This window comes from Mastomys coucha, unplaced genomic scaffold (assembly GCF_008632895.1).
Source record: "Mastomys coucha isolate ucsf_1 unplaced genomic scaffold, UCSF_Mcou_1 pScaffold13, whole genome shotgun sequence".
NCBI lineage: Eukaryota > Metazoa > Chordata > Mammalia > Rodentia > Muridae > Mastomys > Mastomys coucha.
In genome coordinates, this window is record NW_022196895.1 from 70,800,507 (window position 1) to 70,811,934 (window position 11,428).

Here is an 11,428-nt window from a genome sequence, read left to right on the forward strand (position 1 = left end):
AAAAAAAAAAAAAAAGACATATTCTAGACCTTTCTTGGGGAGTTTAAGCACTGATAGGCCTACATGTTTATAAAGTTATTTTTAAAAGATAGCTTATCTGGCTCATGATCAAAAAATGTGAATGAATACAATGCCAAGAGACCTGCTCCCATCTCACAGAGTGGCAGCAGTGCCCCAGTGGACAAGGGAGCAGAAGAGGGAAGCTGTAACGGGAGGGCCAAGATAGAAAACTGGCCCGACTACTCTGGAGAGCTAAGTATCGATAGACTACATCTAGGGTTATTGGATAAATTCCACAGACAACATCTGACTAAGTGTTTAAGACCAGCTCATAAAACAGTATGTCCAATTATGGAAAATCTAGATGCATCTAAAATAATTCTACATCTTGCTAATGGGTATAAACAAAAGTACTAATGGGTGTAAAAACATAAAAGAAGGAAATACATTACTGTTAGTTAATTAATGCAAAATTTTCCTTCTGGTATGAAAGAAGGGAGGGCATGAGCAGACAGAGGGGTACGGAATTGACTGCAAGTCTTTCTGTGACATTTGGCTTTTGAAATCCTACATCTGAGCACAATTTGGGAGACTGCTTGCATTTGTTAAGTCTCAATAGTGTTTACTACGTCTGAAATATTTTATTATAATCATTGTGTTTCTGCCACCGCACCTGTCAGCGCGGGCTGCACTTAAGGGTGCAGGGGAGTAGAACAGGTACAATTATGGAGATCACAGCCTGGGTACTCACAGGTCCCCACTCAAAACATCATCACAGGTTCCTAGACCAGACACTCTAAGGAAGGATTCATTCCCTTTGCAATGTGCCAATTCACTCCCTTTGCTGCCAGCCTGGCCAAGGACAATAGACACAGGAAGAATTATGGAGACAACATCAGAGGAGAGACAAAAAGGAGGTGGCTGGCTTCCCCCAACCTGAGGCTGATGGTGGTCACTGCAGAGGTAGGGCAAGGAAACCCCCACGGCTGAGGAAGGTCTCCGGGGCTTCACTGCCTTTGAGCCCTCCTTGTCAGAGTTAGGGCAGAGTAATAAGAGTTGACAAATAAAGGTTTGGATCTCCCAGGTTGCTGTTCAAAGAAGCGAGAGGCTTCAAGCTGGCACAGCACGGAGAGCTCTCTGCTAGCAAATTACAATCCCAGCTGTGACTTGGAGTCTCTGGGGGAGACACATCAGTGCTCTGAAAAGTGAGCTCTGGGTGGGTGGGGTCCTGTGGAAGGGGTCACCTGTGGACCCAGATGCTCCAATCTGCTCCTCAATACAGCGCACCCAGAGAGCCCTGTCTATGGAAAGTCCTTCCTTGAGGCTGGCGCCCAGAACAAGCCCTGGACTCCACACAGCCCTTGCCCATCCCCTCCTCCTGAGGCTGTGATCGGGACCTAAGATGCACAGCAGTTTCCGGAAGCCCTTATCTGGGAGCCACAGTCCTGGTACGAGTTAGTTGAGCTTTCACTGGTGGCTCTGCACATTACTCGAGCAAAAGGGAAATGCAGAAGAGCCTGGTGCTCTCCTCTCACACAGACCGACAAGGGTGGGAACACTTACTTTTGCTGGGTCTCCCCAGACTTGACACGAATTCGTCGGACAGACAGCTCCCTCGAGGGGCTGCCGGGCTGAGACAGATAGTTGCGAAACTCATTCCACAGGTTGTACCAGGAACTGGATACCCCCTCCCAGGTAAGTTTGATCTTCAAAAGATCGCCCAAGTCCTCCTCGGTGTAGACCAGGAAGGTGTTTGTGGCATTCAGCTGAATCTTCTCCACTCTGCAAGGTGAGAGCGAGGCTTATCTTATTCCCCTCCGCCTTGGGAGACCACCGTATGCCCTCAGGACTTCACAGGACCATGCACCATGACACGGCCGTGAAGCTGACGTGTACTCCATGTGATAGATAACTCTGCCCAAAGAGCCGGACTTCTTATCAAAACCATTCCCGGGAAGCTCTCGCTTTGTGTCGCTAACTCCTAAGACACTGTACCAAGGAAGGGCAGAGAAGAGAAAATACCAAGCCACCTCCGTAAGGCAAGCAAGCTGTCCCTCAGCGTAGAGGCTATTGTCTCACTTTCTCCCTCCGTGGCCCCTCCCTCCTCTCCCAATTTGCATGGGCTGCCTTGCCACATCAAGCCGGCGATTGTAGATGGTCTAGCCTTGTCTTCCAGCAAGGCTGGAACCTTACAAGTATTACTCTAGTGGCCTTCCTTCCTTTCTTCCTTCTTACGGTTTGCCACTGTATTTTCAGGCCAGCCTGGAACTCACACGTTTCCCTGCCACAGCTTTCCAACGGCTGGGATTACAGGCTGCACAGCTGCACCCAGTCAACATCACTTGGCAGGAGGATGCTCTGCGCATGGTGGGAAGTCAACCAGTCTCTACAGACTTCTACGCACCCGCCCCCCCACGGATGATCACTACAGAAGACCCAGGGATGACATTGCAGAGTTCAAGTCCCTTAAAGCCTCGGGTGTCAGGCGTTGCCTGGAATGAAACAGCAGTTTCTGGGCAGCTGATCCAGCAGCTGAGTCATCTCAGGAGCTTCCCTCCCGGAAACCCTCTGAGTCAAGGACTTGAAGGAGAACACACAGTAGAAGAGAGGAAAGAGAAGGCACAGATGCCAGCTAGAACCACCCTGCTCCTCCCCCGGGGCAAGCTGGCTCGTCCCTCCTGTACTTCTTCCAACACCTTCCTTTGCGCTCACAACCTTGGGCCAACTCATTCTTTGTCATGAATCAAGAGTTGCCCAGAATGCTCACACTTACATTTCCAAGGGCAGGTCCTGGGAGTCTGCGTTGCTACCATACAGCTTAATGTAGAGGGTGGGCTGGATGTCCCCGCTGTTCTTGTAAGAGAACATGTGAACTTTCAGCTGATAGTGGTTGACTGCAGAGACAATAACAGAGACCCCTGTGAGCCTCGCTTGCATCTAGAGAGTCATACAGCACACTGAATTTTAGAGACAAACATCCTGCTGGCCCAGGCTAGTCTCAGCCTGGCTCTGGTCTTGCTCTGGTCTTGCTCTGCCTGAAAGCATAAGAAATCTCTGAAGAAGTACCCTGACCTTGGAGGCCAGTTGTTCAGAGACTTGGATCTATTTATTTTCTACTGTGTGACACTGGATTAAGGACCAGGGTATAAACCTCTCTGAGTCTCAAGGTCTTCCTATAGAAAATGCTGTTTCACAAACTATTGTAAACAGGTTATAAAAGTAGAAACAATTGCTTCAACCATCTATATACATTGTTGTACATCTGCTGAACATGAACATGCTTTGAAAAACTAAATGCAAGGTAGAATTTTAAGATATCAATATTGATGATTATGGGATAGTGTCTATATCACAAAAGGGTCCATACCCTGAGTTTCTATGGAGCCCCTTTACTAGGGCATGCGTAATGTGATCTGATTTGCATTAACTTGCTACAGCTAAGTAGCCCCCAGTTCCCCTGGGCTGCCACTAAACACTCTACTCTGCAAGAAAGTATAAAGGAAGACACAGACTAAGGGGCACTTGGAAGATAAGTTACCTCTGAAAGGCATACCAGCTCGGGTTTTTAAATACATTTTGCTATTCCTCTTCTTTCTCATTTTCTTGGCATTGTAGCCAATGTTATTACAACGGTTCTTCCGGCAGCTGAGGCAGATCCCTCTTTTGAAGCGGCTGGAGTCCGTGCACTGGAAGGCAAAGCTCGGCTTGTCCTGATTCACCAGAGAATCGACAAAGAGGTGTACGGCTCGCTCGTGCTCACATTTCACCATCTCTGAGATAGCTGAGGACAGACCGCACATGGAATGAGCCACCACTCAGTCAGTCATCAGTACACACTCGTCACTGATGGTTGGGTTTGGTAAGGCCGGCAGCGTATAATTCTTAACATAGGCTCAGTGGTATTCCAACCAAGCTCCTACTAAGATACAGAGGAACTGAAGACCATTGCAACCATAACTGTCCACTCTGTGAGAGAAGGCCAACAGGATTTACCCCAGGAAATGGAGAGAGTTCATGCACTAAGAGTGACCTGGATCCCACAGGACCCATGTTTGAAGGGATGGACATCAACAGGAGACTGTCCACCAGGAGCAGTGGCACATGCCTCTACTCCCAACTCCAAGGCAGAAAGATGGGAGAACCTTTGTGAGTTCAAGGCCAGTTTACTCTACATAGCGAGCTCCAGTACAACAGAGACTACATAGAGACCCTGCCTCAAAAACAAAACAAAACAAAACAAACAAACAAACAAAAAAAACAACATTAAAACAGAGAAGGAGAGAGGGAGAGAGAGGGAAAGAGAGGAAAAAGAAAGAGAGGAATACGATTGAATGTCAAAGGGCAGCTGTGTAGTAGAGTCACTAAAGTCCTAACACTTGTCTGGGTAGAAATATCAGACATAAACGCTGGGCATGGTGGCACATATCTCTAACTCAGAAGGCAGTGGGAAGAAAATCTTAATAAGTTTGAATCCAGCCTGGTTTACATTTCAAGTCCCAGGCCAGCCAGAGCTACATAATGAGACCTTGTCTCAAGAAAAAAGGAAAATTAATCAATCACGACTGTGATTCGGAAGCAGTTGAACGTTGTTAACAGGCAGGCAGTGTGCCTCACCACTGTGGGAAGAGATTAACTGAACTCTGTTAGCTCCACCAACAGCTCAGGCTGACTCACAAGGTGGGTAGAGTGAATCCAACACGAGACGGATACACAGAGACTCACTTCCATAAGCAAAAGATCCGACCACATCGTTGAATCCACAGCCTGGCTGGAAGTCACCGCCATTGGGATAGATGTCAATGTGGCCCACAGGCATCCGAATCCCAATGCTCAAGCCAAAGGACAGAGTGTAGGTGTGTAGGACATCCACAAAGTCTGCATCGTCTGGGGACAGCCTCCTGTTGATGTCTACCCCTTCAAACATGGGTCCTGCGGGATCCAGACCTGCAGCAGAGGAAGCCAAAGTGAACGTAGAAGCGTCAAGGTGCCGAGTCTTGACGTAGAGTCCAAGTATGCTGAAGGAAGATGCTCACTAATCCCAGAAGCCAAATCCTGGTGCAGTTGGCCTAGTCAGGAACCCATACATGGCTGATCAAGATACCAGCACCAGAATTAAGTCCTATAACCACAGAACCAGCTTTTTTTTTTTTTTTTTTTTTTTTTTTCTTTTCTGAAGCCTCCACATGTCCCAATGCCTCAGCCAACCTGGTACACTAACCATAAGGTTTACCCTGCTGTCAGCTCTGGGGAAGCACAGGGAATAAAAACTACAACAATTCTAGAATACACTCAGCTCCTGACCCAACCTATCCATCCCTTGACATCTGGCCCTAAGCACCTTCCACAGCAGAACCCTCTCTGCCCCAGATTGGTAGACTTGTATTTGGACTCATTCTTGCTCTCCTTTATTATAGGCCAGGTCAGGGCCCAGGCCCAGGTATGGATGAGCAGAAAAAAAGCATCTCTGCAACTCAACACAGTGAGAAGCTAAAAGCCAGGACCCTACTATGCTGCCTGTTTTGTAGCCACAGTTAAAAAAAAAAAAAAAAAAAAAAAAAAAAAAAAAAAAAAAAAAAAGACTTTTTGCCTCCCAACCTTCCATATTGAACATGAAAGATGCTCTACTCAGGAAGCTGTCCCTCCCACTCTGGGCTGCTCAGGTCATGTGAGGAAATTTACTGAAAACTTAGATTCTACATCTGGAGGCAGATGCATCAGGCAAGCATATGAGGAGGGAGCCGGGTGGCGGCGCATGCCTTTAATCCCAGCACTTGGGAGGCAGAGGCAGGTGGATTTCTGAGTTCAAGGCCAACCTGGTCTACAAAGTGAGTTCCAGGACAGCCAGGGCTACACAGAGAAACCATGTCTCAAAAAAACCAAAAAACAAAACAAAACAAAACAAAAAGATGTGGGCCCTGTTTCATCCTGAACCATGTTGGACCCTGGGAAGTGCTTTTGTCACCGAGAAAAACTTGGTTGATTTCAGATGAAATTTTTGTTTATGGCACTTGTGGGTAGAAGCAGCAGCATCTACTGAGGGCAGGACAGAGATGCAGATAAACATCCTAAAATGTGCCACATGGCCCTGACAACTATGCACAGACACACACACCCACACCCCAAATCTCCATGGGCCCCACATAAACAGCACTTCCCAGCCTGAGAGACCCTAGTCTAGAGACACCAAGGCCTGGAGATGATATAGCCTAAATCCACCGCATTTGTTTTGTGTTGTTTATTTTGGTTTGGTTTTCTTTTGAGACAAGAGCCTGGGAACTGGCAGAATGCTAATCAGTGCCACATGCAGCAGCCCCCATGCCTGAAAGCGGGCCCTTCCCTCCAACCTCTCTGCAGCGGGGAACTGGCCTCTGTCCAGTTGCGTGCCCCACACTCTTGTAGAACTCACTGTGTAAGCCACACTGGTCTTGAACTCCTCAGAAATCTACCTGCTTCTGCGGGGAGGAAAGCAAGCGTCGCGACACCCGGCAAGTCCACGTCTTAGAAAGAAGCAGTAGGTAACGGAACCACGTTCCCCAGATCAGGACAAGGAAACAGTGAGTTCACTGGGATGTGTGTGAGAAGGTAACTTTAGGACCAAGGCAGAGCCGTTTTCTAGAGTGAACAGACTAGGGCTCCTGGCTCATGGAAACCTGTGGAGGCTAAAACCAGAGAGTGAGAGAAGTTTGGATGATGTTATATATAGGTGAGCACAGAAGAAAGGGATCCCAGGCTACTTAGGACTCAATCAAAGAAAGATGGCAGGAAAGTGGGCCCTTCCAGGATAGCCCGCAATGTCCTGTTTGCTAGGCTGCAAGGCCACAGTGTGACATAGAAGCTTCTCCCTGCCTCTCTCCATGTGCACCGAAGGGGAAAAGAAAGAAGAAGAGGAACATTATGCTTCGCAACCAATACAAGAGAGGGGCTCTTTGCTTGGTGCAGACAAAGGTCCCCACCAGACGGGCAACTCCATGGAAACGAAGCTGGGCTGGAGGAATGCCGACAGCTGAGGGGGCCTCACAGGCCAATGTGGGGCCTTCACCTACCCAGACAGAGCCAGCTCCCTACTCGGACTGTGTGACATGCATCCCTGGCCCACAAGCTAAGGCAAAAAGTGATGTGATCTGGTGGGGTTTTTTTTATTATTATTATATATGTTATCTATACTTTTAGATAGTAGCTAAGGGCAGGCCCTGCAACCTAGTAACCTGGCCTGAATCCCAGATCTGCGACTTAATATTGTGCAAGATATCGGGCTCATTGTTTAATCATCCAGTCCTCCTTCCCCCATCTGTGAAGGCTACAAGGTTACTGTGTGGCTTAGAGATAGCATGGAGGAAGTACCTTATGCTTGAGGATTGGGCGTTACACAGCACCTATCCTACAGCCTGCCCAGCATGCATACCTCGGTCATATTCTTAAAGAAATCTACCTGCTCGGTTCTTGCTCATTCAGTTAGGAATGCATGACCTCTTCCCTCTGTGCCACAGATTGCTGTCTGAAGCTGTGGAAGGTTAAACTCCTGCAAAACCCACACACTCAGCCAAGCCAGCCTGGGCCTCGAATCTCTTATAGGCCCCGAGCTCAGGACACCTGTGGTCTCTGCACGGTGGTATTACTGCCCTGAGAACCAACCACAAGCTGCAGTCTCCATCCTCTTATCTCTCAGATCTACATGAGAAGAAAAGAGACAGGCTATCCCATCAGACACCTACACCCGTGTGTGCCATGCAACTGGACAGAGGCCAGGCTCCCGCTCCACAGAGAGCTTGGAGGGAAGAGCCTGCTCTGGGGACATGAGCGCTGCTGCATGTGGCACTGATGAACACCTTTCTAGCTCCCCAGTTGGCCATAGACAGGAGGCCTTCTCCTTAGCGGCTACCACTCAAACAAGCAAAAAAGAACCGGGAAGCTCTCTTTTTAGCCCTATCTCTCCTCAGGCTAGAAACAGGGAAAAATAAAATCTTTGGTCTGTCCTTGTTACCAAGGTCACATCAGGCCTTGATCCTTGACCTGCAGAAACCACATGTGTGCTGCAGTTTGCCCCCGGCTGACCCAGCTCTGGAACACTGGAGAATGGCCACACAATCATGGCCTCCTTTGGATTGTTCAAGCCCTAGTACACTACAGGTCAGGAAGAAGGACTCTTGGGCTATGCTGGATGGAATCGCTGGCTCTAAAGGAGTTTGTATGCATATGTCTGTGTGTGCACCCATTAGATTCTGTGTGTGCACCTATTAGACTGTGTGTGTATCTATTAATCTCTCTGTGTACAAACCCGCTACACTCTGTGTTTGTATCTATTAGACTGCGTGTTCACCTATTAGACTCTCTGTGTGTACCTGTTAGTCTGTGTGTGCACACCTGTTAGACCCTGTGTGCGCCTATTAGACTCTGCGTGCATACCTATTAGACTCCTTTCCACCAGAGTACTGTCTTAAACTAAAAGCATGACAGGGGAAGACAGCCATACCTTTGCTTCTAGGTGCCCCCTGACTGTGGCTGAAATGTATCCTCCCCACAACATTCACAGACAGAAAAAGTAATCCAAACCCATGGTATTTGGAGGTGAGATGTTTGAGAGTCAATTAGCAACAGAAAAACTCATCAGGGTAGGGCTCCCAATGTGATTCTGGTGGGATTTTTTTAAAAAAAAATAATTTATTTAATTTTATTTTATGTGCCTTTGTGTGGAGGTGTCAGATCCCTTGGAACTGGAGTTCCATTTCTGGAGATGGTTGTGAGCTGTATGTGGGATGCTAAGAACAGAACCTGGGTCCTTTGGAAGAACAGTCAGTACTCTTAACCACAGAGCCGTCTCTCCAGCCCTCATCCTGGTGGTTTTATAAGAGGAAGAGCGACCTGAACAAGCACGGTTATTCTGGTTAATCATGAGATACCCTCCATCATGTTGTCATGCAGCAAACAGATGTCAGGAAGCAAAAAACCTCCTTTGCATTGTAAGTTATCCAGTCTGTGCCGTTCAATTAGAGCCACAGAAAGCAATCTAAGACTTCATCCTTGGTGTATTAGGGATGAGAAGGAAGCTAGGGATGAATGCCTGTAAAGGAATGCTGGGCGGAGAAAAAGGGTCGGGGCAACAAATTTATCAACAACGTTAGTGTAGAGGATGCTCTCTTGTGTAACTGATGGACGGCCCTCCAAAAAATGGATAAAGGATCTTTGACATTTTTCCTAATCATTGAATAAGTTAATCCAAATTCAAGGGTTAAAAATCAATTTTCTTTTTTCTTTTGCTTTTGCTTTTGCTTTTTTCGAGACCGGTTTTCTCTGTGTAGCCCTGGCTGTCCTGGAATTCACTCTGTAGACCAGGCTGGCCTCGAACTCAGAAATCTGCCTGCCTCTGCTTCCCAAGTGCTAGGATTAAAGGCGTGCACCACCACTGCCCAGCTTAAAAATTCAATTTTCAATACAGGAAAGAAAAAAAAAAAACATTTTCTATTGAGTACCTGGATACCAGTACCAGAAAAGTCTCTTTAATTACAAAATTCAATGACTCATTCTGCACAGGTAACTGTCACTGATAAAGAAACAACCTTAACCCTGGAAAGAAGATGTCAGCTGATAAAAAGAGACCAGAGGCAGGATCCAAGGCAGACTCTACCACGCGCTCCTTCCTCAACTCTCTGGAATCTCAAGGGTGGGAACCAGAACTGAACACTCAGAAGCTTGGGAGCCAGGGCAGGGCCCTTTGGCTCCTGCTCTGTAGTCCTTAGCTATTTGGCCCTGAGCAAGTTTTCTCACCTCTGCCTGTTTCCTCCCCTCGTGGACTAGACCAGTGGTTTCCAAGCCATGTTCCTATTATCAAAGACCTTGGTATTTCCCCACCTTGAGTTTCTCCCAGGAAGGAGAAAGTCAGACTGGTATGGCTAACACAGCTCATATATACATACATATATATATATACACACACATACATAATCACATATCTATACATACATGCATGTGGAAGGACACGGCTAACACAACTTAAATATATACATATATATATACATATATATACATATACGTATACATATCCATACACATACTTAGACAAATAGATACATGTATACATATATATTTATACATATACATACATATACATACATAGATACATATAGATACACATATACATACACATATTTATATATACACATACATATAGATGCATATAGATACATATAGATACATATATACATATATATTTATATATACACATATACACATATAGATACATGTATACACATACATATTTATATATGTATACACACATACATACACACATATACATGATACATATATGTATATATATTTAATTTACATATACATACATATATACACACATACATATAGATACACACACATATATATTTATATATACACACATACATATAGATACATATATACATATATTTATATATACATACATACATATAGATACATATATACATATATATTTATATATACATATATATTTATATTTATATATACACACACATAGACACATATATACACACATACACATATAGATACATGTATACATATACATATTTATATATGTATACACACATACATACACACATATACATGATACATATATGTATATAAATTTACATATACATACATATATACACACATACATATAGATACACATATACATATATTTATATATACATACATACATGTAGATACATATATACATATATTTATATATACATACATACATATAGATACATATATACATATATATTTATATTTATATAGACACATATATACACATACATACACACACACACACATACACAGTGGAGGCAGATCTTACCAGTGATCCTGCCCACTGTTCCTTTCACAAAGTTGCCAGCGTATCCAGCCACGTGTGCTCCAAGGCTGTAGCCGATCAAGTGAACATTTCCAAGAGAAAACTCTTGCTTCTCCTGCAGAAAATCATCAAAGAGTAAAGAGTGTAATCCTGAGGCTCCAGGGCCACCAACAATTCAACAAGTCCACAGTGATAAAGGTTGTGGAGTCATAGGCGTAAGATTCCCCGTAGCATTGCCAGTGTTGCTGACACGCAATATGGATGGTCCACCAGGGCAGAGGGTTCTAAAGGACTTGGTGTGGCTCTTGAAATGCCCGGGAGGTGGGGTGGAAGAAGTGACTACAGGAGACATGCCTCACCGTTCCTCTGCAAGCAAAGAATGGCTTCCTTGCTTTGGGGTGGAATTTAGAGGACACAGATGCATCGGTGTAAAAGACACTATACCTACTGTAGACCAAAGTGCCAGCCGTGACTGCAGTGACCTGCGACCTGCCTGACCCTTAGGCTTCGACCTCTGCTCTACCCCCAAGAGCTTCTGACTGCTCACCTTAAATGACCTGGTCTCCTACATACAGTGTTCCCTTCCAGAGTACTCATCCTGGTGGGGGG

At 45.7% G+C, this 11,428-nt stretch overlaps 1 protein-coding gene across 2 annotated transcripts in view; it reads right to left on the reverse strand.

The window, feature by feature from the left end:
- Lipg (lipase G, endothelial type) overlaps positions 1-11,428 on the reverse strand; it is a 25,530-nt gene that overhangs the window by 4,993 nt on the left and 9,109 nt on the right. For both annotated transcript variants that reach the window (XM_031366044.1, XM_031366043.1), the window contains exons 4-8: positions 10,823-10,934; positions 4,723-4,944; positions 3,539-3,781; positions 2,774-2,894; positions 1,564-1,782 (exon numbers count right to left, since the gene is read on the reverse strand). In XM_031366044.1, the coding sequence (XP_031221904.1) occupies positions 1,564-1,782; positions 2,774-2,894; positions 3,539-3,781; positions 4,723-4,944; positions 10,823-10,934 (917 nt within the window). The remainder of the gene's footprint in view (positions 1-1,563; positions 1,783-2,773; positions 2,895-3,538; positions 3,782-4,722; positions 4,945-10,822; positions 10,935-11,428) is intronic.